Raw genomic sequence first — 24,902 nt, forward strand, 5'->3', positions numbered from 1 at the left:
ACGGAGTGAACTACGAGATTGGAAGCTGGTAGTAGTAAAAGTAGTAGCGTAAGGTCCGTCGGGTCGTCAGGTCAAATCAACGAAAGAAGAAGGTTGTGGTTTGTTTTGTTTGAGAAAAAAGCGAGAGACTTGGTCTGCGACGTCGGGAGGAGAAAAGGCCAGGCGCGGGGGGTTTTGAGAAACCGGTAAAAGGAGGAGAGGGGGGTATCGGGGAAGGAGAAGAAGTAGAGAAGAATGGACGGGGTGAAGAAGGTTGGGAAGAGAAGCGAGCGCTGGACGAGACGAGGGTTACAAAACAAAAGTTGAAAAAGATGGAGGGGAGGGGGTGGTGTTTAAAGCAAGCCGTCGAGACACCTCCAGGCTCAGGCTCAGACTCAAGACTCAAGACTCGGACGACTGGGAGGAGGAGACGGGGATTGGGACAGGCACGGGGACGGGGACCCCAAAGTTGACAAGTCGAGGACAGGTCAAGAAAACAGGGACCAAGGGGGTAAAGGGCCATACATAGAGTGCAACGACGGGGGTGTGGTGACAATTCAGTGACAAGTTTGTCGAGAAATGGGAAGTGCTGGCCACCTTAGTTTTACACAGGTATCCGTACAGAGTAGGTCTGTAAGGTAGGTATCCTCACGGAGAGCGGATACGCAGTAAGGCACGGGATAGAGTGGTATAAAGTGAGACTGGATGGAGCAAGACGATCAAGAACTGACCAGGGCCCTTGGACAAGCAGCTGGAAGGATGGATCATGGAGACTTGGAGGAGAGCAGCGCACCAGGAGGTAAGAGGGGTGGAAGGGGGGGAGGGGGTCACGGAGTAGGTAGAGGGGCAGCAGCTGTGGTTGTTTTATTTTCTTATGAAAGGGGAACACGGGAGTGACACAATTATGGCCCAGCCGGCACACCAGGCCCTTTTTGCTCTGTTGCTCTTTTCTTTCCCTTCCCTTTCCTTTGCCTTTTCTCGTTCCCGCATACAGATTACCTGTTGTAGACTCTTACAGAGTACCGCTGAATTCACCTCAGCACCCCATCGATACTACTGCAAATGTCGGATGTGCTGAGGGTTTCCGGGATCTATGCTGCAAGAGATGCAATTGACTGGCTGACATATACGTACTCCGTCCAGAGTATCCCAGGGCAGGAAGGGGGAAGGGGGGGGTGGCTCCCCTCATCGGAAAGTGGTGTGTGCATAATGCCCATGTGCTGTAAGCCGTACGGGATTACCTATGGATGCACCTGCCAGCAGTTCCAGCTTGACTTGGCCTCTCTTACCTACGGAAGTGTCCTGATTATGGCACTCACGGAGTAAGTATGGCACTCATGCCACAAATGCGATTACACTGTGGTATTCTCCCACTATCCAGCACACACACACACACACGACAGAGGGCGGTGGTGACATTGGCTGGTGGTGCGGCGGAGGCAGTCTAGACTTCCAGGCCACCTCAGAACCCAGGCCCTCGGTCTTTCAACAGTTCGTTCATACGGGAATGATTGGACGGCAACATCTGACGGTTGCGGCCGTTCTTCTCTTGTTCTCCTCTTGCTTCTGCGCTTCTACGTTTCTCCTCTCGCCTCCGCCTGGTGAAGCACCACTCAGTGTCAGGAGCGACGACAAGATGCAGAGTGGCATCCGTCGGCTCGGGAGCTCTGGGCCTTCTCCAGCTGTTGGTTGGTTCGCAGGCGTGTAGCAATGGTGGAGGTGCTACTGGGCTACCTGGTACTATTCGCAGAGTAGCAATGTGGTTTGCTTCAACTCGGCCACCTTACGCAGAGACACTAAACCCAGCACAAGCGAGGACAGGACGGGACGGGACAGGGCTGTGGCTGTCATCCACGCTGCTGGAAAGACTCCAGTTCAAGGAGTGAGAGAGAGAGAGCGGCGGAGGCAGACGGTGAGAATTCGGATCGTGTTCAATCTCAAAAGGGGCGTGGGATGTGGTGAGCGGGGGCGCCGCTTCACCTCCGTACACAGTAGGCTGTTTGACATTGAAGGTCAAGTTTCCCCCGGGTGGGTTCCTGCTCTTTTTCTCCTCACCCGTTCTCATCCTCCCATCTCCTTGTCCAAATCCTCACTGAGCTCTTTCGGGACCCCTGGTCCACAGCTCCCACACAGTCTATACTTCCTATTTGGGCGCACATACAGATTGACAATGACGGGATGACAGGACTGGAGCTCTCTGGCCGATGATGCTGATCAATCATCCAGCCCACTACGAAACGGATACTCTCAACGACCTCCTAATAGCAGAATCCGAGAGAAACAACTATCGCGAGCCCATGGCATGAAGAACAACAATGGCTATGCTCCCCTCTTGTTCTCAATCCCAATCTCGATATCCATGCTCAGACGAGAATTGGCTGCATTGCAAGCCCGGCAACTAGAATGATGAGGGGGAAGCTACCACAGCACCTCGGGGAAGCTAAGGCAAGGCACCTTTGCTCATGTGCCTGAGGTGCCTGGCATACCTACCTACCTAACCAGAGGTAGATTCAAATACTTCTTGCAAGTCACTCCGTACCTACCACAGCATGGCAGTTACCTAGTACCACCTCTCAAGTACGGGAAGCCATCTCAGCAACACTACCACGGTACGATGCCTAGTGGTCAAAGGACGGGTACCTAGCACATGGTAGTGTCTTCCACCATGGAACTCTTCCACCGTCGCAACCTATCGAAAGGTACGTTGTGTCGTGCCTTACCACCAATCGACGACTACCGCAGGCGAAGCTCACAAGGCCGCGACGGTTGGCCCACGCTGCGGCAGGAATAGCAGACTATTGTTTCTGATTGGGTTCGATGCCAACCATCCTGCAACACACGAGCCACCGCTCACCCACTCGCCCGTGCCCCTCACCCTCCTCAACTACACTATTCCTTCCAGAGGGTACACAATTTCTCCCACCAGATTGTCAGGATTGGCACAGACTGCACTTCATCAATCAAGCACCATGGGCCATGGGTTGGCCTTTGACGACACCGGACGACAATTCTCCTCGTGCGAGACAAGACATCCCCGACCTGCTAGGGGGACCTGTAACCCTGCCGAGTATGAGGAATTACACGCTCAGCCTGCTCCCAACTCGCCGTTACCTCTGTCATCCATGTACCTACCGTGATGACCGCACTCTATCAAAGACGGGGAAACTCAACAGACAAGCAATCGGAACCCTCCTCCTTTACAGGTAGATACCGATGTCGAGATCGAGCCAAGCAAGGTCCGAGGCGCAACAATAAGGTAACGAATATGTCCTCCAAAAGACCAGACGGAAACACCACTGGCGGGGCTTCAATACACTTAACTCTGTCCCTCAACAACACAATCCCTCACTCGTTTTCGCCCTCTTTTCAATGTCTTGGCTCGGTTCGGTAAGCTTGCCGTGCCCTGAGCTACCGCAATACAGAATCATGGCGGCCTCATCCGATGAGAATCACCGCTGCTCAAACTATGGGACATCGAGTTCTCGTTGCATCGCGATACGTGGCTTGGCACCTGCTTCGTCATCAGCTTCCGAAGCAGAGGCAATTCAGAACCGCTAGTCAGCTCAGCTAGCCCGCTACCACGCAACACTATCTGTGTCGTATAAACCAAAGACGATCCAAACTATCACGATCCCGTTTCTGAGACCCTCGTTGACGTACGTACCACCTGTGCGTACGCAGTACGGTTCAGGTCTCCGCCTTCAGCTCGACTACCTGAGTACAACACAATTCAGCCCGCGCTCTCTCGCACCCTTTGGCTTTTACTCACCTTGCGAGATCGAACCCCTGGCACTAACCACTTCTGCACCTGCCATGACGGGGCCTGCCCTGCCAGTGGATCATCCAAAACCGGGACTCGGTTGTTTCAACCGTAGCATCACAGCGATATATGGAAACGTCCATTGCTTTCACCGCCGTGGAGCACCACGCAGTATTAGATGGCATACTTTCGACCAAGTCTACCTCCTACGTGCTAAGACTATCGTGGGGCGCAAAAGGACGGAGGTGCTCCATGGGTTGTCCATCAGTCGCGATATTGGTGCCATACCGCTGTCGCCGAGGCGTCAACCACGCCTTGGGCAAGCCGATGATCTCGAGACGGGAGCTTTCAACCTGTCACCGGACCCTGAAAGACACTGCCAGGCGGCCAGCCCGGGTGGCCTGTGCCTACGCCATCGCGTCTAGATATCCTGGTACCGCCTGCGCCTGCGCTTGATGCTTGTGCCTGTGCTTTCCCGCACACATTGCCGGTCATCTCCAAACTCCTAATAGCTCTCGTGGTGTTATTAAATGCTCATTCTTCGTCACTGCCGCACGCCGGCGCTGCAGCTCCCTTGCGGGCCACATCAGACGGGGCGAAGACTAGACTGTACTGGCCCGTCCGGGCGTCGGCCCTTCACGACTCTCTCCTATCCGGCAGATGTTCAAGCCACTTGCGGCCCCCAAGTGAGAAAACCCGAACATTGGGGGCGACGACGGCAATTGGAAGGTGAGAACAATTTCTCAGCTACCTTCGTTCCCGTTGGTGGGGCTTCCAAGAAAGAGGCTAACCTGCGCACAGCATCTGCATCGCGACAAGCACATTTTCCAACCGAAGCCTGTGCGAATGTCTACCGCCCAGGATCTTGGCTCACCGTCGGAAACTGGACCGAAAAACTTCACAGAAGGATCCATGAATGGAGGGGCATCCGATACTCGACAATCGAAAAGACCTTGTCGTGTGTTTCTCGAATTACTTTTTCTCTTTTGGCCCCATGGTGCCACTGGCCAGACTACAAACGATCAAACCGATTCATTGCCAACCCAACTATAGAGCCTGAAATTTCCGTCGATAGGTTCGGAATATTTCAACCAAACTTCAAACGAGACTCTCACCGGTGAAATATAGTATCTCTCCACCTTTTCCTCCGCCAGTATCACCCCTCCACGTCCGCCACCCCTGATCACACCTGACGGACCCAGAGACTCCACATGGATGAATCTGCACAAGATAGATTGCCCAATCGGCCGTCTGAGTCTCAAGTCTGGTCAGCCAACAGCATGGGTCGTCTTTGGCTGCTGTGTCGCGCGCGGCGGCTCACGACCAAGCAAGCTCTGGACTAGAGACGGCGTTTCCGCTAGCCAGAAAGTTAATTCCTCGATTCTGATTGCTTCTCGCTGCCGCGTAGGAACTACCCTACGCAGCATGCAGTCGCTTGGGTTGACGTTGACAACAGCCGGCTTTCGTATTGACCTGGGCAGCATTAGTGTTCTCAAACTTGTCTTGAGTCTCCGCTCGCTGGATTTCCGGCCGTGACAGCCACCACTGGCGATCAGTAGCCACTCGTAGGGCGGCAGGCCTCTGCTGAAACCCGCCCCTCATTCTGTTGACCTGACCTGAGCCTCCTGAAGGCTGAGTTTGGCGAGATTAGCTGGTGCCGGTTCACTCTGTCTCTTGCCTTCTCCGCACGGCAATGTCATGGGCAGGCGAGGCCAGGAAGAGCAGGGGTCTGAAGGGGAAGATCCATGTGAAAACGTTCCTGAAGATCCCGGCCATATCCCACGACCGTTAAGCCGCAACCCCATGTGTCAATGTGTCACCAGCCTCTTTCTCTTTGTGTCACAGTTGGCAGAGAAGAGGCTGAGTTGAGTTGTGGCACAAGACGCACGTACTATTGGCATGAAGTTGATGAGCGAAATGCAGAAGAATACGAGTCGGAGAGTTGCAGTATTCTCCACGCCGTCGTCGTCACCGACGCCAGAGCCACCTCCTGCGCACGTCGTCAACTGTCAAATTTCCTACTTCTTAATGCGTCCATGCCGACTCACAACGTCTAGATGGGATTGCTATGATTATCATAGATGAAGGTAGTATAACCACGACGTTGACGGATACTCTGCTCGTAACTCTTTGGTTTTGTCAGTCATAGATACCAATGGTCTTTTCTCATCCAGTATCTCAGCACCAATCCCCATTCGCACCCCTCTCCGAACGACATGTTCACGCCCCCCATGTAACCCCCCAAACCCCACCACAGTTCCAGGTTCGTCGTCGACGTTACATCCCCTAAAAATTTCTCTTCATCCTCTTCGGGACGACAACCTTTTTTCTTTCCACTTGCAGGCAGGTTTCCTTGGTACTGTGAACGGTGGTACAGACATCTTCATCCTGAAATTCCTCAGCGGCATCAACCAGAAGAAAAATAGGGCTGTTCTTTTTTGGCTTGTGAGTAGCATTCGCTTTGCCTGCACAGACGATCTGTCGAGTTAAGACGTCTCTTCCCTCGGCTTGCACACACATTTTCCACATATACGCTGAACACGCCCCCTCCACCTTGAACGTCTCCGTCCCATCTCTGGGTAGGACTCACAGACGACGGCCGTCGCTCGCCTTCGTCATCTGCAAACCATCCGTCAATCCATGCGGCTGGTGAGCGAGGATTGAATGCTGCTTACGCAGTACACATTCACAGTGACTTCCAGACCTAGCGCGATATGTACCTGACCAACCCCGGTTCAACGACGCACCAAGCTAAACCCACCAACTGGGTGTCGGTTTGAGAATGAAGTAAACGAGCCAATCATGTCGCTTACATCGACCCTGTCTTGAAACAATAAAGGGCGGTCGGCGGCCAATCAAACCTCGTTTCCGATGTGACAGCGCTCGACAATCATGAATTGGTCAAGTTTGGTTTGGCAGCCAACGAACAGAATCCGAACGTAGGTCGTCTGACCGAGAGGGGAATGCGAGGAGTGAAGGGTGGGAAACCGGAACGGCCTTGTCGGCTTTGCATCTAACGCTTTGGCTCTCTGGGATCGCGATCAGGTTTTTATCTCTTTGCCCCGGTTGTTTTGTTTTGTTCCCTTGGGCGTTGATAGGGATTTTTTATGGAGGTGGGCACGGAGAGCGGAAGGGGAAGGGGAAGGGGAAGGAGGAGAAGCAAGGCTCTCGTGATGCCGTATGATGTCCATGCATGCCATGTATGATGTCTTTTCCGATCTCCCTCTTTCTCAGCCTCTCCTATCGCCTCCGCGCGCTTACGCCGCCACCCCGGGGACGTCAACCACGCGGGAGTTGGATGGTCCGTGGACAGCGGTGAGAGGGCCCTTGTTCACGGGGGAAGAAGGGTGGGTTTTCTCTTTCTTTCTTGTCTCACCGAGAAGGAAAGACTTCAACCCAGAACTTGGGCTGTCGGGGCCGGGGAGGCGCCGCGGGGGGCCCTGGGCATCTTTGAGTCCGATTTTCGGACCGAGACATGTTGCTTTTTGTAGGTCCATGGTTTTTCTACGGATACGGGGTTCGACTCGGTGAGACTTAATTGCGAGATTTGGGTCTGAGTACGGACGGAGTATGCTCTCAACTACTTGGTTATACTGAGGATGCTGAAGCATGCGCTTACTACGGGGACATTCTGAATTACTTTCATTCACCATCGAGATGAGTCAAAAGTCCACAAGTTTAAGCTTACCGTAGTCTTAAGGACCGACAACCCAGGATTGGTTACCGAGAAATGCAGGGTGATGGAATGTCCTCCTCCATGGTCATTGGGGACTTTCTCGAAAGAACAAACGGGGGCGAACAAAGAAGCGCGCTACCGATCTTGGATCATTCTTCTTTGGAACCAGTCAGAGGATTCGATGTGACTAGCACGCTGCAGGGTGGTGTAGATAGGTGATAGGTAGGTACCTTGGTGCTTAGGCAGTCTGCTTGTGCGTGGCTGCGTCCAACAACTAGAACTACAAAGGTGACTGCATCTTGCCGCGCGCCTGTAGGTGGTGGTGGTGGTGCATTCTTCATTGTCTCTTGACCTTTTCCCCATGCGGAAAGCGTAGGTCCATCACAGCTGGGGTTTTATTGGTTTGCATGCTGCAAACAACCAGGTAAGCAGGTAATGTCTCACATACTATGACGATGTTGTCAAAAATTTAAGTATGGTAGATGCGGGATCGTAGCAATATTGATATTTTCAAATTTCTGAACATGAAGATGATAGGTAGGAGAACGGCGGCGACTTGGGGGGGGGGGGGGACTTCAACGCCCGTTGTATCTGCCGAGCGATAAACTTTGCTGCCCTCTTCTCTTGCCTCCCCTCGGCGGCATTTGTGCAGATGGAGGGGAGCCTGGGGAGAGGTGGTATTCCTTGGATTCTTTGTTCGTTGAGACGCCTCCTTACGCGACATTGTGCGATGAGATGCGATGCGAGCTCGCAAGGTGCAGGTTGGTGAGTCCCGCCTCTACAGCTGGTGCCGGTGCTGTACGGTGATCCGCCAGCTGCCAGCTTATCAAATTGATCCGCGGGTCCGTTATCAAAAAATTTCGAGAGGCCGACCAGCATGGCGCGCAGTGCAAGTCGAATTGCTGAAAGGTTCAATTATACCCCCCCCTCGTGACGAAAAGAACCAACCAGCCAAATTTCACCTCGCGTGTCACTGCTTTTGACGAAACTACCCAGATTCAACAGCCTCATTAAAGAGTGACAAAAAAGAACGCAAAAAAATGCCCGGCAGAACCGACTTGGAAGACGTCCCCATGGACGAGGCGCCCACCTCTCACCAGCCCGAGGAGGAGGAGGAGGAAGAGGAGGGACAGGAGTCGAATGAGCAGGACGAGGAAGAGGAGGAGGAGGAGCCCCAGCGCGTCAAGATTGTGAGTCTCTCTCTGCAACCCGAGGGGGTTTCTCATCACGGGGGATGTACAAGTGAGAAACTGACTGTGAAATTTTGCGGGTAGCTGCCCGGCTCAACAGACACAGCCGCCTCATTCGAGTTTATCGATGAGGGGCACACGCTCGGCAATGCGCTGAGATATGTCATCATGAAGAAGTAGGTTTTTTTTTTCTTTTCTTCAAAGGGTCTCGATTTCTTGTCATGGAGAACTCTAAAACTCACACCTCTTTACTACAGTCCCGACGTTGAGTTCTGCGCCTACGCCATCCCTCACCCTTCGGAACCCAAGATGAACATTAGAATCCAGACCTATGGTGAGTCTCTCGTTTCTCCACCCTGCCCTCACTCCCCAATTTACTAACGGTAAAACTCAAGACGGTACCGCCGTCGCGGCTTTGCAAAAGGGTCTCAAGGACCTTCAGGCCCTCAGCGACACCGTCGCCGAGGAATTCATCCGCGCCAAGGAGGAATTTGGTCGTTCATAGTGAACGCATCTCGTAGAAAAGATCAAGATGGAAAAGGCGTTTTCTTGTTTTTTTTTTTTTTTTTTTTTACATGGGAACGGAGACTTCAAAATAGAACCAATGGCGTAGACAAAACAAATGAAATAGATCCAACCAAGTTGGTCGGGGTTTCCTTTTTGTGACTCCTTTTTTTGCGGAAATGTTTTTTTTTTGAAATTGTATATATATGTACACGAGCTCTAATCCTTTCAGCGCTCTTAGTTGCGGCCCTGTATAAAGAGTGGTTAGCGAAACAGCGTCAAATGTCTGCGGATGCCCTTCGTCCCCTTGTTCCTGCCCCTGCCGCTTTCTCTTCGCTCTAGCATGCCCGTAGCCCTTCTGTGGCAAACTCACCTCCAAGAATCCAGTCATGAAGCTGTTAGGCAACCGCTTGTCTCCTCTAAAGTTCTCCTCCTTGAAGTAGGACATGATGTGCGTCGTCTGCTTCCAGAAGTTCATCGTCTCCTGCATTATGAGAACCATATGTTAGCCATTTGTCTTATATCTTCCCAATCAGAACGTCATGAGTCCAATTGGTCTCCTCTATGACACAAGACTCCCCCCCCCCCCTCTTCATCCATCCCTCCCTCGGTGTGCTTCGATGCGCGCGTGCGTGGGGGTGGTTCGTCGTCAGGAACGGCATACCTGGTATTCGGCGTGGCTCTTGAAGAGTAGAACATCCACCACGGGGAGCTTGTTGGCGAATCTGTGACGCTCAAACTCCTCACGTATCCGGGTGCGGAGGACAGACACGGGCAGGGGGACGTTGTACATCGTCTGGATCTCAGGCGCCTATGTCCCAATGGTTCCTCAATTAGCACTGCTCCATGCTTCCAGCTTCCCTTCAAGTCGGCCTTCTCGCTCGAATCGTCTTCGGATCGTTGCGCGCCTTGCTTGAATTGAACGCATAGGTCCAAGGTCCTATGACAGTGACAGAATTGGGGAGGCAACATACAGCTCGGATCCATTCTCTGTAGGAAGCGAGAACCCGTCTCTTTGCGTCGTTCCAGTTGGCCGCTGCTCGACGGATCAGTGGGATTTTCGGGATCAATTGGTCTTTGCAACTCACACTGCCGGGTCGTCTTCGCGAATTGGGTCGGTGTGATGGCCATGGTGGGCGCGTGGGGGATGCTGGTGAAGAGAGGGCGGTTTTGCTTGCTGCGCTACGTGATTCCCGAACGGCCTGTCGTCGACGCTGTCTGGCTGGGTGGAACGGGAATCTTGGGAAGCTCCAAGGTTCCGGACGGCCCAATCACGTGTGGCTCCTTAGTCAGCCCGGATCCAGCGCCCTGCGCAAGGTGCAAAGGCGTTAGTGGCATGCCGATAAGATATCGGAGCTTTTTGCCCCACTATCATCAGCCTGGGCTTTCGAACTTCAACTCCTTCGTCATCCAGCCAGACCACAAGCGCGACGCGAAGCGGAACGAACTCTCACGATACTGCGAGAGACCTTCAAATCCCAACACAAGTGGTCATACCAAATATTTACGAGATACACACGCAGAACAAAAGCCCAACATGCCTCCCATGCGATCTTCGAAGCGCAAGCCGCCTCCAGAAGGCTTCAACGACATCGAGGACCAGCTCCTCATCTTCCAGAACAAGATGAAGGACGCGCAGAACAAGCCGCCGCCGACGGGACCGAAGCACCAGGCGCAGTGGGAGATCTTCCAGATCGCGCACGCGAGGAGCCGCTACATTTACGACCTGTACTACGAGAAGGAGGCCATCAGCAAGCAGCTGTACGAGTGGCTGCTCAAGAACGGCTACGCCGACGCAATGCTGATTGCCAAGTGGAAGAAGCAGGGCTATGAAAAGGTGAGTTGGCGTGTCAGTCACGAAACATGAGTCGCTTTTGCTGACATGTGTCTATAGCTTTGCTGCTTGCGCTGTGTTCAGACCAAGGAGACCAACTTCAACTCGACGTGCATATGCAGAGTTCCCAAGGCCCAGCTCAAGGGGGACCAAGAGGTCCAATGCGTCGCTTGCGGATGCCATGGCTGCGCATCAAGTGACTAGAAGAGCAGAGTCACTGGTCGTGTACGTGTTTTCCAGGAGGATTGCCTTCACGAGCCTGTCTGTCAGCACGGCTTCCGGTCGACAGCAGGCCTCCAGTGGTGGGCAGGCGTTTGGCGCTTTGCATGGCAGGATTGATTCCGGCCCTGGTTACGATCACTCGGGTCGTTGTTTACGGGAAAGAGGTAGTGATCCTTTCAATTGACCGTTTTGGTATCATCATGGCCTGAACGCTAATCGAAGCAGTGGTATCATTTGTGACGTCTTTCATCGTTTTGCAAAGCCTGCTCGTCCTCCGCCCCTGCCAAACCGCACGCTGTTCGGCACAAAGTTCAGCGCCGACATTGCGCCAGCGAGATCCTCCATTTCCGTGTCTGGACGTTCCGTTATCGCTGGCTGCGCGGGCACCGAATTGGCCTCTGGCTTGGCCGCAGCATCTCCTGCCTTTTGTGAATCTTCTCCGCCTTGTGACCTGGCCGCGTCCAGAATGCTTGATCTGCGCTTTGAATCCTTGGTCGCACTCAAAGCGTTGGACGATTTCCGCCGGTGATGACCTGCTTCTACTAGGAGTGACCGTCGTCCATCTATACCCTCCCTGGTCACGGCAAAAAAGTAGTTCTTGGGAAAGCCATGTTTGTCAATGAGGTGCATCCGGCGCTTCTGCGGCGTCATGCATTTCCTCTCACAGCCCTCTACGAAGCAGGAATACTGTAATAGGTGTCAGCAAGATAGGGGCCAATGGTGAGAGAAAGTGGGTGATGATGTTACTGTATGCTCTCCTCTTTCCCGCTTCACAGCGGCGAAGGAGTCATGGCATTCCTCATGGTGCACATTAAGCAGATGGCTTGACGGTAGGTTCCTCCCGCATTCCAGACACCTATTGGTGTGCGTCGCTATGTAGTGCGCCTCATAGTCGTCGTATGTCTTGAACGTCAGGGCCTCCTTGTGAGGCGGAAGGGAACATTTCATGGCAAAATCCTCAGATGCCCCCTCGACGGCGGGCTCTAGTCCAGTGATTTTGGCAGCGCGGTCATCTGGAGTCGACGTCCCCGGACTGCTACGCTCGTCTGCAGAAATGCCAGAGGACGGGTGTTCCTCTTCGGCCTCTCGTGAGCGTTTCATCTTGAGTGAAGGCCAAGTGACCGGGAGGGTTGATTACTTGCAGATCAGGCACCCGAATTTCCCCCACGTCGCACTGCTCTGCTGAGTTATGTCCTGAAATTACTTTTTGGCAGGATCCGTGGAGGGGCTCGGACGACTGAGCCGGCCTGCAGTGTATGGTATCCGTAGGGTGAACTCCGTAAGGATAGCAAGAATACAAATGAGTTTGGCCGAGCCTTGGGCCAGTCAGGTCTGCAATGTCGGCGGCAATAGGTCCGACGAGGGTGAGTGGAATCGAATGGTTTGGGCGGAGAGCAGATCAAAGACCGGAGCCGTAGTGGGGCACTGACCGTCAAAGACCACTGCAAGGCTCAAGGCTCAATACTCAAGGCTCATTCAGCAGGTTCAGGGATAGATGGATGGACAAGTCATCATCGAATTCATTGCAGATGGAAAGGACCTGACTGCAAGCAAGGGCCTAAGGTAGGCTCTTAACAAAGCAACAACATAACAAGGCTCATGAATGATGTACCTAGCATGGGCCATGCTGGAGCTGCAAGTATCCTCCGTTAAGGGAGAGAGAGTGTGTATCAATGAGGGACTCAGTGAGGGACTGTGGAACCGAACAGGGACCAATCTCAAAAAGCGCAGTGCACGGTCCATGTGTGCCCGCCTGTTGAGGGGCTCCATCTAAAATATTAACTGATTCCCCAAGGCTCAGTCAAGGTGGATGAATGGATGGATGGATGATGTGGATGGATGGGACAGACTGAGAGGTGCACACTTTATTGTCCCATGAGCTAGGTTCTGCTCGCGTCCCTCATGGAGACCCGACATCGCCATCCTCTTCCTCCTCCCTCTTCTCTGCCTGCCTCTGTCTGCCACTCTCGTCCTTGTACACCATCTGAGTGTTGCCTTTTTTGAATGTCTGCTTTGGGTGGCGCATCGCTCGTCGCTCCTTCCCTCCGACTCTCTGCCCAATGTTCTTCTTCCCGACTCCCTCATCACCCCGATTACGTGCCACCACAAGCCTTAGACCCGACGACGCCGCTGCCGCTGCCGCTCCTCCAATCCCACCACCATCGCCGCCTTCACCCTTTGGATCCCGACGACCTCACCTCCCAAGTTATGGATCGCGCGCACCTTCAGGGACTGGTCTTGAGAGCGTGTGAGCACAGCACGTAGCTTGGGCTCTTTATTTTTGTCCCATTCCTGAATTTTTGGAGTCCCGCACCTTCCACAACAACAAACCACCCCATCGCGAAAATAATCGCAACACCACCAACACCAAAATTCCTCCCCCAATCGCCAACGCCACGGCCCAGCTCTGCCATTCTCCAAAATGGCGGAACATGTTGAGGCTGCAAAGCAGGCATGGCAGTAAGTCACCATTTTCCCCTCATGCTCATCTCGAAATTTGGATTGCGCCAAGCATTGCCTCTGGCGTACCTTATCCAGTTGGGTGGGCATTTCGGGGTCCATGCGACTCCGGGCACCTACCTTCCGATGCTGATTTCTTGACCACAGCCAAGCCCAGAAGCTTCGGAAGCACCTGCAGAAGGAGGTAGACAAGCTCAAGAGCGATGCCGACGGCAACGAGCTGAAGCATTTCGAGGTTCTGGAAAGCGTCATTTCCTCGTATGTACCGAATCCGGCCCAATGTACTGGGTCGCAACTACCTTGCTGACTTGTCATCAGCCTCCGATTAGCCTGCCTCCACGTCATATTCCATGACTTCGAATATTCCGCGACCGAGAAGGTCGAAGCCAACCTCTGGCAGGCTCACAGCCTCGTCAATGCCGAATATCGAAAGGTTCTGGGCAAGCTGAGATCGTCGCAGCTCGCCGTCCAGAAGCGCAAGCTGGATAGGATGTACAGCAGCTTTCTCAAGACGGCGCAAAAGTTCTACGTGGCGTTTGTTCAGCGCATGTCAGCCGTCTACCCGATTCCCGAGCTTCAGCGCATTGCCGAGGGCATCAAGGCCGAAAAGCTGGCAGAGGCGAACCCCATGGCCAACACTACGCCCGCCGTTCGCCAGATTATCCTCAAATACGTCCATCTGGTGCTCATTCACCTCGGTGACCTTTCTCGATACCGGATGCAGGCGCGGCACAAGGTCCCGAGCTACGAAGCTGCCTTGACATACTACTCTCTCGCCCACGACATCCTTCCTAATTCCGGCTTCGCCCACCACCAGATGGGCATCATCTACTTGGATGAGAGAAAGCACCTCGATATCATATATCACTTCTACCGCGCCATGGCAATTCAAGACCCCCATCCAATGGCGGCACAGAACCTCGAATCGGAACTCAAGAGCCTTTCTGCGCCAACCACGCCGGCCCGTCGCACAGGTCCTCCTGATCCTCAAGAGGCCTTTGTCACATGGTTCGTAAAGCTGCATTCTCACTTCAGCAAAGGAGAGCCGTTCCCTCAGCACGAGGGGCTTGAGAAGGAAGTCATCAACCATCTTGAGATGGCCATCAAGGCCCCAAATACCCAGGCAATCCTTTTGAAGATGGTCTTGCTCAACATGTCTGCATTCCATGTCTACAATAACAAGGCGAAAGGTACGTTTGATCATAACGAACCATGAAACTCATTTACTAATTTACAATAGGCGACTGGGCTACCGCCGCGTTCCGAACCTCTCAATTCCTTCTTCGCCTGAACGCTCGTTTCTTCATCACGTTTTGCAAGTTCCTTAAGAGGGAAATGGAAAGACTCATTGAGCAGCAAGCAAATGGCGAACAAGAGAGCACTGAAGACCAAGCGTCAACAATGACCGAGAATACTCTCCCGTTCGTGCGCTTGTATGCAGCCTGGCTCGTGGCGTGCCGTGTTGAGATTGTGAACGCTCAAGAGGCCCCTGAGCTGTCCATCAAGGACATGTACAGAGGATTTGCCAAGGCACTCACTTCTCTTTGCGAGATGTACGGCAACGAAGATCTCAAACTCACTCCGTACTTGCTTCCCGAGGACCAGGAAGCTATAGGAATGCTCCCTCTCTGCGACACCAAGTTGCCGGACAGTTGCCGTCTCAACTACGACGAGGATGCTGGAAATCTGAAGCCTCAAATCCAGCACTATGGTGGCCAGCGTTTCAGCCCTCTTCAAGAGATCTTCTCCAGGGTACTGCAAACGATCAAGTGTGGTTTCTTCCTCGCCAACGACGATACCAACTTTCCGTTCTCCTACACTTCGTCGCCAAGGGGGCTTACTATCAAGTACGAGGACGGCTACACGCCAAAGTCTTCAGCTGTTGCGACCACCTCCCAGCCTCCAGTCGAGCAAAGCTCTGCTGCAGATATTCCTCCGGCGCAACGAAAGGATTCACGGCGGCCGGCTCCCGTCAGGAACGCGACCCCGGCTGATGTATTGCCCGTATCGCCTCAAGTGGCCGCTCCGCCGCAGGTGCAGTCGCACCACACTCCCGGCCGCAGCAAAGCGCAGGGCCAGTCAGACTACGACTTCAGTTCTGACGCTGATATGCTTCACATGGTTAATGACTTCCTGATGCCTCCTCAAGCCCACGCCTCTCCTGCAGAGAGCCACGAGGACACCTCGTATGGAATGAACTCAGCCATGGCCAACGAGGTATTTGGTGTGCCCCCGACCAACAGCCCGCCCGCTCTCGGATCCGCCACAGCAAAGACGTTCCCGAGCCTTCCCTGGAACATGATCTACACCCCGACACCCCAGGGTAAGAACCAAGAGCTGACGCCGCCAGACCGTGCCATCAGGGATGCTGCTAGAAGATCATTCGATGGCAGTGCTGGCTTCCAGAGGACTGCCCGACCCTCAGGAACTCCAAGGCTTGACGACCCGTTCGGAGAAGCCCGAGAGAATCCGTACATGGCTCGGCAGCAACAGCGTCCGTATGCTAGTACACCCGACATAAGCGCTCACCAGGACCGCCTTCTGCAGGCCTTTGGCAGACAACCTACCGACTCGAGATCCTTGAGCCGTGACTTGTCAGGATCGGCAGGATATAACTTGTGGTCGAGCCCGTACGCGGAACTCAACAGCCCTCATAATTTGCAGCCCAGGGCGGCCGCCCATGCCCGTTCGTTCAGCGGATCTCGTCCCCAGTTTCCTCAGAGCCCCAACATGCCTGTGAGCGGAGAGAACTTCTCGCCGGCTTCGGGCACTCAATTCTCCAACGTCAGCAGCATCTACCAGAGCACGCCATGCAACGGCATCGCATACACCGCGACCACCGCTTTTGGACGAGGCCCCATCGCCGACATGCACGATGACCCCACGCACTACAAGAACATGGTCAGACAGAACGGAGGTGCCGCTACTGACGGATACACGGCCGGATACAACGACATGATTCTTCAGTCGGCCATGGCTGACGAGGTGAAGCGTGCTCCGGGCCACAACATGCGTCGTTAAAGTTTTGGGGATCACATATCCAGGACTTGTCACCTGATCAGACATTATTATCCCAACGCCTGCCTGGCTCAACCGGCGGCTTGATTGGAAGTTGAACACATCTTTATTTGCTACTGCGATGTAAGTCCATCAGCACCTTCCACGAGCGTACACCACTGACCCAAGGTTAAGCGACATGGATCCATCGCATGATTGAATTATACTGGCTCATACTACTGTTTTGGACGGATTTCACTGGACACGATACGACGGATACGACGGGGAAGTGGACTCTGGTCTAGGATTTGTCATCTGGGCTGGTCTTTTTTTGTCCAGCCGAAATCGTCTCCTCGCATTGTTTTCTACCAAATATCTCATGACCCATGGGCTCAAGGTCGTAAAAGGTGTCGAGCCCAGATTGCAAGTTGATGCAAAGTGCGATTGCCACTCATTTGAAAGCTCTCTCAGGAGCCAACGCCGTTGTTGAAACCGTTTTCCCTTTGACCCCCTCAACGCCAGACTATTCTGAACAAAAAGAAACTAAAATGCTCAATGCATTAGGTTGGGAAGGCTACGTGCCTTACGCGGAGTAAGCCTGCTTGGGGAAGGGGTAGCTAGGTTACATTTAGCGAATGAAGCAAGAAATTTGAGAAAGTTTGTCATGAGGTGTCCCGTGTGACACGATGGGAATAAACTTACGAAGGTCCAAGCTCCTGGATGCTGAGCTTAGCCAGCCACTGGCCCATATCGATGGACTGGTCGAGGGACTTGCCATCGACAACACCGGCCATCAGACCGCCGGCAAAGGCATCACCAGCTCCGTTGGTGTCGTTGATCTGCTCCTTGGAGATGGGCTTGACGGGGTACTCCTTGACGCTGTCCTCGCCCTGGACGGCAACCAGAGTGGGCTCGGTGCCCTGGGTGATGATGGCGACACGCTTGCGCTGCTTGTTCTCCTTGGGCAGGTTGGCGAGGGCCTTAGCGATCTCCTTGAGGTCGGTGGTGCCGAGGCTGTGGGCTTCGGCATAGGCGGCGGCCTCGGTTTCGTTGCCAATGACGTAGTCCCAGTACGGGGCGCTGGCATCGAGGGGGTCCTTGAAGAACTGGCAGATGAAGGGGGCGGACAAGCTGACGGCGAAGACCTTGTTGTTCTTGGCAGCCTCCTCGGCGAGCTTCTGGATGGCGGCGGGGCAGACGGTGAAGTGGTAGCCTCCAATGTAGTAGGCCTGAGCGTTCTCGACGAGCTTCCAGACGTCGGGACGGGTCAAGTGCTCAAGGTCGTAGTGGTTGGCGGCGCCGAGCTCGGTGCACATGGAGCGGTTGTGGCCGGTGATGACAACACCGCAGCGACCGGTGGCGATCTTGGGGTCGACGCGGTACTCGACGCGGAGACCGGCGGTCTTGACGGCATCCTGGAGGATGGAGGCGTACTTGTCGTCACCAACACCGCCGAGGTAGACGACGGAGTTGGGAGGGAGGATGTACTGGGCACCGCGAGCGGTGTTCTGAGCGGCGCCGCCGGCAATCAGCTTGGCGTCGTAGTTGTTGAGGAGATCCTCGTAGATGCCGAGGTGCTTCTCCTCAGCGAGGATGGCATCGTTCTCCTTGAGGCCGTACTTTTCGAGGAGAGCCTTGTCACCAACTGCTTGGATGTCTGGGTTGCGGTGTTAGTTGTCGATATTTTGGGCTCCAGCTCGGTGTTAAGGGAGGGGTTAAAGCGAGAATGGTGGGGTTGCGCAACGATGTTTCCCGATGTTTCCCGATGTTTCAAGCTCTCAAAATCATCAAAAAATCACTTACCAAGCAGAGGGTTCTCAAGGCAGAGAAGACGGAAATCCTGGGATGCCATTTTGTTCAATTGAGGTGTTCTGGGGTGTATGGACGAGGTGTGGAAGGGATGGAGGTTGTGGGAGCTTTCAAAGATTTTGATTTTGGTGCTCCGTCGGCCAGTTTTGGATGAGGGGATGCCGATGGTGGGGTTGCTGGACCTGTAGGAGGAGGTGGGGTGGTAAGAGAAGAAACGTGCCTGCACAGCAGGGCGAGAACTCTGACCGGGAGCCTGTCGACTTGGAGGGGTGTGGGCAGGAGCTCGGGCTGAGGGTGCTGTCGCTGCCGGTGGTGATGAGAGGACAGGGGCCGCAGGGATGGTGGGGCGAGGGCGAGTAGCAAAGGTTCTCTTTACTGTTACATTGAGAGAATTGGTGGACGTGCAGCGTTGGGTGAGACACCTCGAGGCGGTGACTCTCTGGCAAGCGAACATTGTTGCGGGCGAGTGACTGAGGTGGAGTACACTTATAAGAAGCGTGAAGCAAGGGGAATCGGGAATCGATATCAAACCACCGAGTGCAGGTTTCCCGTGATTTTGGCGGTTCTGTCGAGGATGGATCAAAGTCAAGTCTCGAAAAAGCGAGTCATGGAGGGAATGCACCGTTTTTGTTGTTTGGGCCGTCATATCATCAGGCCACTCGCCGAACGAAGCAATGTCACGAGACAGGAGCAGCTCCTCAGTATAAATTCCGAATCGATCAATTGAAAGAGGAAACCGCAACTACGTATGGTAGTCGGGCTTAGGAGGAAAGATCCAAAGGCCACTTTCCTCCTCACTCCATTTGCTGTCCCAAACCCCGTTTTTTGTTCGTCATCCACACAAACTCCCGGCGTCTCACTCATCACAGTTGGGTTTGGCGTTCTCCTCTCCCTCATGTAGCGGGGGGAATCATGGCGTGATCATTCAATGCGCAAAATGCCTTTTAGTACTTGCCGAAGAGCTACCAGATGAACTGCCCTTGCGAGTACCCTCAAAAGATGCCAGCCGCGTAACACCATCCCAATGGAACCCTGAAATCCAGCCAAACTATGACCTTTATTCCTTGACCTTCTGGGTACCACGGAGCAGACCCGTCCGTCTCGCAGCAATAAGACCGGCCTTTTGTCCCTGGACGGCGTAGCGGGAGATGGTCGAGGCCTTACCGATATGCTGGTGGTTACCACCACCGTGGGGATGGTCGACGGGGTTCATGGCAACACCACGAGTTCTGGGCCAGTTGGCACCACGCTTGACAGCGAATTTGTGCTTGGCGCGGGAAGCCTCTGTAGATATTCGTTAGTCAACTGTTTTCCCCTGCATCATCCCATCGTTTTTCTCATCCTTCCGCAACCAGGGGCCAGAACGTACTCAGGAGGGGCTTGTCGGTACGGCCACCACCGGCAACAATGCCGATCATGCCACGGGCCTCGGAGTGGACGACCTTCTTGGCGCCGGAGGGAAGCTTGATGCGGGTCTTGCCCTCATCGGGGTTGTGGCCGACAATGGTGATGTAGTTGCCGGAAGTGCGGCCGAGAGTGCCACGGTCACCGATCTTGGTCTCGACGTTGGAGACGACGGTACCCTCAGGCATGGAGCCGAGGGGAAGAACGTTGCCGACGGTAAGGGCGGCCTTCTTGCCGGCGTAGATGAACTGGCCGGTGTACATGCCCTCGTTGGCGATGAAGGTCTCGGTGTGCTGCTTGAACTTGTAGGGGTCGCGGAAGACGACCTGGGCGAGAGGAGCGCCACGGCCGGGGTCGTGGATGATGTCCTTCACGACACCACGAAGGTATCCGTGTCTCTCGGCATAGTCGAGGTTGCGGAACTTCGCGGGGGCCTGCACAGAAAATCGTTAGGAAAAATTGTCGTCGTTTCGCGAATTTCGGGAATGTCGAATCTCACCTTGTTCAGGCGGGTGTTGGCCGTGAAGATAGAGCCACGACCTCTTCTCTGGTTACGGATCTGAGGAAGAGTATGTCAGCGCCTTTTGTCCTATCCCTTATCCATCTCGAAAAAAAAAAGTTCGCGGGTTTCGAATTGTTGGAATGTCGAATGCGACGAGCGGCAAGTCGATAATGCGCCAATGTCGTTCTGCGAATATAGAATCGAGTGTTGAATAGAGCAATCACTTACAACGCGACCCATCTTGGCAATCCTCTGGCGTTCGGAGGGCTAGGTGTTGTCGTCGTGGTGAGGTTGAATCGTCAAATTCCGTCAACAAGCAGGATGGCTCAAATTTCGGAAACTGCAGTGGTGCGTGGGACTTCCTCTCCAGCCCTCCTCGCTTGAGCACGTGTTGTGTCACGTGGAAGAAAATACGTGGGAGATTGTCCAAAAATTTGACAGAGCACGGACGGGAAGATGAAGTGGTCTCCACAGGAGCGGACCCGCAGGCTAACTGCTGCTTGGCCACTCATTCACGACCCTGGGACGTTTGCACCGCGTCACGATCTCCGCACTTTACCCTCACTCTCGGAACGTCTTACTATGGCCTACTGAAGCTATGTTCACGATATTCTCAACGCCACCATGCCGTGCAGGGTCTCTCACTCATTATGAGTCATTCTGACGATGCACGAAAGATTTGAAACGTTTTGAGTATGTGAGCACTTACTTCTGCTCGATGAAGTGTCCTCATTCCCTTCGCTATATCCTGCTTTTTCTCTCGTGGCTGCATTTTCTGATGCTCTGTCAGGTCTGCCGTGTCCGACCGGTGTTGGTGTGTTTTGTGGGCAGGTCATGTTTCGGGTCTCCGAGAGGGAATTCGGTGAGGTTACAAGGACCCCGGAGTCTTTGGTGCCGTGGTGTAGTCCAGCGATCAACGTCATCGGAACCCTCGCCGGAGTCGGCGAAGGACGTTCCTCCGCGAGTGCATCGTTGCGTCCAAGGCATTTGGCTCTTGACGGTTCCTCGCGTAAAGGTTCCGCCGATTAGGATCCAATATGCGGGAGCACGCATCACTGCAAAGTGGCCCCTTCGCCTCAAGTGAGGTGTCGATGTTGGTGTCTACAGGTCGTAGGCTCGCCGAAATCGACGAATAGGCATGATTTCGAGCCAATGTTGAAAAAGAGTTCCCTGCAGGATTGTAGCTCATTCACGTTTACCACACATGGCCCTATTCACGCAGTCCCAAGGGGCGAGAAGATTTCAAAGATGGAATCAAGGCTGTAGATAGCCTCATTCAAAGCATCGAGCATGCCTGCAGACGCAAAGTTGTGAAGGTGGGCGATCAGCATGGAATGATTGAGTCCTGGCTGACTTGGATGAGCTGCGCTGTCATGTGACGAGCAGGAGGGGATGTTGCGGTGGATGGGAACCACGTGGAACGCAATGCAAGTGCTAGGCACCCCACAGGACTACAATCAGGAGAGAGGCTTCTTTCTACATCGCCATATTGCTCAACAGCTTCAAAGCGAATCAAGTGGTGCCCGGTTTTGATAGGCTCTCGGCAAGCTGTAGGTTAGCTACCGCAGTGACCAACAGGCCGATGCGGGTAGGTGGAATGAAAGGAAACTGGGTCACGGCGACAAAGCCCCAATGCTACCAACCCAGTGGTTGGGAATAGCATCATCAACAGAATGCGTCAGCCTTGAGATTGGACAATTGCGATAAACTTCTCGGCCGAAGGATGTCTTAGTCTGCGCGGTCACTTCTTTCCTAGTCTATACCATGGGACCCACCTGTCACCAAATAAGCTTCATAAATCCTCGATCAGTCGAATACGGGGACTCCTTGAGAGAGCGATCGAATGTTTTGGGGCTTCTACTATGTTGCTCAGCAGGAGAAGTCGGACTGCAGTTTGGTGTTAAGAAAAGGTTTAGTAAGGCAAGGTAGGCCAGGATATCCCACGGTAGCTCCTTGGGTGGGGTACGGGCGACGTGGATTCTCCAACGTCTTCGAGGACAAGACCGGACTCATAAGCACAATCCACAAGATGTTGGCCAGGCACGTATCCAAGCAGCAAGCGGCAGGGAGCATGGTCAGGCAAAGGGCTGCGTGAAGGAGGAGGAGGAGGAGGAGGCTCATCGGGTGCAAGGCCATGTTATGCGCCTTTGATATATGAGAAGCAGAATATGCGAAAAGGAATGAAAGCCGTAGGTATTTTAGATTTAATGACTCGGACCTATCAGAGAACCAGACCGAAAGGAGATGCGGCTCAAACGTGACTTAATTAGTCCCGCGGGTGGGCGCTCGAAACTTCCTCTCGCAACTACACCGGCGCGCATACCACCACCTCCACCTACCACGATACCCACCCCCATCCAACTTCAACAACAACAACACCCGCACACACCACAGCCATTTCTGCGAAGAGGAAAAATCGCCAAGATGGCTGACGACGATTCTTCGGATTTGTCTTCGCTGTCTTCGTTGTCGCCAGTTCCTTCTGACGTCGAATCCGAAGCTGAGCCCGAACCTGCGACCAAGGGTGACATTCGGAAGTTCTTCCCCAAGCTTGCCAAAGGCAAGAAAGCCACCGTCGCGACCAAAGAGCCCTCACCGCCGCCTCGCAAGCGATCGCCATCGCCGCCACACGAGAAAGCCTTCATTGACAATCCAGACATTGCTGTATGCACCCTGTCGCGTCGTTTCGCGGGAAAAAACGCGTAGAACCACGCGCCCCACGTCATAAGACAAGCTAACACGCACCTCCAGTTTCTGGTAATGTTCCGCAGCCGATTCAACGATGCGTTCCCGAAATCCTTGGCCAACTTTGGTCCGCAAGAGCTTGAACAAGATATCATTGGCAGTCCACCTGGCGAACGGGTCGAAGCTTTTCTGTGCGCTCTACTGTTCCTGCTCTTGAACCGAAAGCAGGACGTCAAGTACGTCGACGCGACAGCAAATAATATGGTCTTTTTGGGTTGCTAATTGGCGTGATAGGGCTGGCCAATACTCCAAAGCTCTGGACGATGCTCTGTCTGCCCACAAGTCACAGTGGCCGCGATCGTGGGAAGGTGTCAGCCCACTGTCGGGTAGCAACACCTTTCACAGCATCACACCCACCCAGAGAGTAAGCACTGAACTGCTCCCAACTTGTCTGTGCACCAGTCCACTAACTCATTGGCACAGCTCTCTCTCCTTCGCGCATTCGCCTTGTGGTCTCTTTCAGCATCCGAAACTGTAAAGACCATCATCAACAAATCCTACAAAGGAAACCGTCACGATGACGACCTGAACCAGCCGCTCTCGGTCCAGCCTTGGGGTTCAGATAGTGACAAGAGACGGTACTTTTTGATCGAGGGCTTGGACGATACTGCTTTCCGCGTCTATCGGGAGAGTAACCCCGCCGGTTTCAACCGCACTTGGTGGTCAGTAGCTGGATCAATCGATGAGCTCAGGGCCCTCTGCGAGAAATTGGAGACCAAGGATGGCGGCCCCAAGGCTAGGAAGCTTGCAGATAAGATGCTGGCGGCTATTCCTCGCTTCGAGGGTACCGAGGAGGTAAGCATCTATCATCGAACTCCAGTTCAGTGTGACAAGGTATTGTTTAGAGCAATGGCTAATAGCCGCAGAAACGACGTCGCAGAGAGTATCGACAGGCTCAGAAAGCCCGCTTCAAACGTCCTGAGCCTGGCTTCTCTTCCTATGAGGGTCGCACGAGAGGCAAGCGAATCAAGTACACCTACTCTGATGACGAAGACTTCCTTACAGACTCATCCAACCGGCGCTCGGCGCGCAACACTGGAACGAGCACCCCTGCGGAACCAACAGGCCCAGTGACCACCGCTAGCGGTCGTCAGATCAGAGCTCCGCCGCGAATGAACGGAAGCAGTGCAGCAGGTAGTGTCAACGGAGACTCAGAGGATTCCCGCCAGCCCTCAGAGCCGACGTCTGGTCCTGGAGGACGGCCACGCAGAGCCGCGGCGGTCAACCACGGAACCAATGGATGGTCATCCAAGGGCACCCGGATTCGTGGACGCGACTCTATGGATGAAGACGATGATGACGGCAGCGAACTTGATTTGGGTGACGATGAAGAAGAGGACCATGTCCCAGATGAGAGTGAGGAAGACGATGACGAATTAGACGAAGACGTGGACATGGCAGATGAAGATTTGGCCGATGAACCTCGAAAGAGCTTGATCGTAAAGCTCTCGGTCAAGAAGTCCCCAACCACGACGAAAACGGCCATGATGACTCCTGCCCCAGAGGATGAGAAAGCCCCCATGAGAGACGACGAAATGGTTGACGAGATCGTCGCCAAACCCAGAGACAAGACCCCAGAGCCCGTCATCAACGTTGCGACTACAAAGCCGCCCCTGAGCCCGGCCGCTGTGCAGACCTCCTTGGCCTTTAGAGGAAGCCCAGACAAGCTGCAAACCATGCTGCAACAAGTGGATGTTGGTGTGCGCGAGTAGGGCTCATTGGGAACTGGCTACCACAAGTCCTTTGGCGTTTGGCGGTAAAACTTGGCAGGCGGAGTACGGATAGGGATAGATGATGGGAACCATCGGGATGATTGAACA

At 54.0% G+C, this 24,902-nt stretch overlaps 10 protein-coding genes across 10 annotated transcripts; 6 read left to right on the forward strand and 4 right to left on the reverse strand.

Annotated features, from left to right (window-relative positions):
- Positions 1 to 3,348: 3,348 nt before the first annotated feature.
- Positions 3,349 to 4,164, forward strand: BDZ83DRAFT_646314 (uncharacterized protein; the record flags this gene model as incomplete). The annotated part of the gene is made up of 2 exons (XM_060509952.1): positions 3,349 to 3,366; positions 3,592 to 4,164. 2 exons carry the CDS (start codon positions 3,349 to 3,351, stop codon positions 4,162 to 4,164), a joined length of 591 nt encoding a protein of 196 aa, XP_060371409.1.
- Positions 3,821 to 5,204, forward strand: BDZ83DRAFT_246859 (uncharacterized protein). Its single transcript, XM_060501909.1, has 4 exons — positions 3,821 to 4,468; positions 4,541 to 4,814; positions 4,868 to 4,892; positions 4,942 to 5,204. The coding sequence occupies exons 1-4, from the start codon at positions 4,270 to 4,272 to the stop codon at positions 5,080 to 5,082; spliced, it is 639 nt and encodes a 212-aa protein (XP_060371410.1). The 5' UTR covers positions 3,821 to 4,269; the 3' UTR covers positions 5,083 to 5,204.
- A 2,822-nt stretch (positions 5,205 to 8,026) lies between these two features.
- Positions 8,027 to 9,178, forward strand: BDZ83DRAFT_659785 (DNA-directed RNA polymerase). The gene is made up of 4 exons (XM_060511052.1): positions 8,027 to 8,605; positions 8,690 to 8,781; positions 8,863 to 8,939; positions 9,001 to 9,178. Exons 1-4 carry the CDS (start codon positions 8,456 to 8,458, stop codon positions 9,108 to 9,110), a joined length of 429 nt encoding a protein of 142 aa, XP_060371411.1. The 5' UTR covers positions 8,027 to 8,455; the 3' UTR covers positions 9,111 to 9,178.
- BDZ83DRAFT_598923 (complex 1 protein) lies at positions 9,150 to 10,325 on the reverse strand. The gene is made up of 5 exons (XM_060506972.1): positions 10,198 to 10,325; positions 10,084 to 10,145; positions 9,774 to 9,920; positions 9,483 to 9,593; positions 9,150 to 9,358 (listed from the first exon to the last, which is right to left on the reverse strand). Exons 1-5 carry the CDS (start codon positions 10,238 to 10,240, stop codon positions 9,347 to 9,349), a joined length of 375 nt encoding a protein of 124 aa, XP_060371412.1. The 5' UTR covers positions 10,241 to 10,325; the 3' UTR covers positions 9,150 to 9,346.
- Positions 10,326 to 10,646: 321 nt separating this feature from the next.
- BDZ83DRAFT_715194 (G10 protein) lies at positions 10,647 to 11,147 on the forward strand (the record flags this gene model as incomplete). Its single annotated transcript, XM_060511721.1, has 2 exons — positions 10,647 to 10,946; positions 11,004 to 11,147. 2 exons carry the CDS (start codon positions 10,647 to 10,649, stop codon positions 11,145 to 11,147), a joined length of 444 nt encoding a protein of 147 aa, XP_060371413.1.
- A 264-nt stretch (positions 11,148 to 11,411) lies between these two features.
- BDZ83DRAFT_715195 (zinc finger protein) lies at positions 11,412 to 12,266 on the reverse strand (the record flags this gene model as incomplete). The annotated part of the gene is made up of 2 exons (XM_060511722.1): positions 11,412 to 11,852; positions 11,913 to 12,266. 2 exons carry the CDS (start codon positions 12,264 to 12,266, stop codon positions 11,412 to 11,414), a joined length of 795 nt encoding a protein of 264 aa, XP_060371414.1.
- A 1,321-nt stretch (positions 12,267 to 13,587) lies between these two features.
- BDZ83DRAFT_564835 (telomerase activating protein Est1) lies at positions 13,588 to 16,646 on the forward strand (the record flags this gene model as incomplete). Its single annotated transcript, XM_060503685.1, has 4 exons — positions 13,588 to 13,625; positions 13,773 to 13,883; positions 13,944 to 14,815; positions 14,866 to 16,646. 4 exons carry the CDS (start codon positions 13,588 to 13,590, stop codon positions 16,644 to 16,646), a joined length of 2,802 nt encoding a protein of 933 aa, XP_060371415.1.
- Positions 16,647 to 17,205: 559 nt separating this feature from the next.
- BDZ83DRAFT_746746 (pfkB family carbohydrate kinase) lies at positions 17,206 to 18,474 on the reverse strand (the record flags this gene model as incomplete). Its single annotated transcript, XM_060513314.1, has 3 exons — positions 17,206 to 17,239; positions 17,325 to 18,279; positions 18,426 to 18,474. 3 exons carry the CDS (start codon positions 18,472 to 18,474, stop codon positions 17,206 to 17,208), a joined length of 1,038 nt encoding a protein of 345 aa, XP_060371416.1.
- Positions 18,475 to 19,005: 531 nt separating this feature from the next.
- BDZ83DRAFT_598943 (60S ribosomal protein L2) lies at positions 19,006 to 20,666 on the reverse strand. Its single transcript, XM_060506973.1, has 4 exons — positions 20,566 to 20,666; positions 20,335 to 20,394; positions 19,801 to 20,269; positions 19,006 to 19,715 (listed from the first exon to the last, which is right to left on the reverse strand). Exons 1-4 carry the CDS (start codon positions 20,575 to 20,577, stop codon positions 19,489 to 19,491), a joined length of 768 nt encoding a protein of 255 aa, XP_060371417.1. The 5' UTR covers positions 20,578 to 20,666; the 3' UTR covers positions 19,006 to 19,488.
- A 2,095-nt stretch (positions 20,667 to 22,761) lies between these two features.
- Positions 22,762 to 24,794, forward strand: BDZ83DRAFT_746748 (uncharacterized protein; the record flags this gene model as incomplete). Its single annotated transcript, XM_060513315.1, has 5 exons — positions 22,762 to 23,001; positions 23,089 to 23,258; positions 23,317 to 23,446; positions 23,506 to 23,877; positions 23,949 to 24,794. The coding sequence occupies 5 exons, from the start codon at positions 22,762 to 22,764 to the stop codon at positions 24,792 to 24,794; spliced, it is 1,758 nt and encodes a 585-aa protein (XP_060371418.1).
- Positions 24,795 to 24,902: the final 108 nt, after the last annotated feature.

The sequence above is a fragment of the Colletotrichum acutatum genome (assembly GCF_030867785.1).
Source record: "Colletotrichum acutatum strain CBS 112980 chromosome Unknown BDZ83scaffold_3, whole genome shotgun sequence".
Classification (NCBI taxonomy): Eukaryota; Fungi; Ascomycota; class Sordariomycetes; order Glomerellales; family Glomerellaceae; genus Colletotrichum; species Colletotrichum acutatum.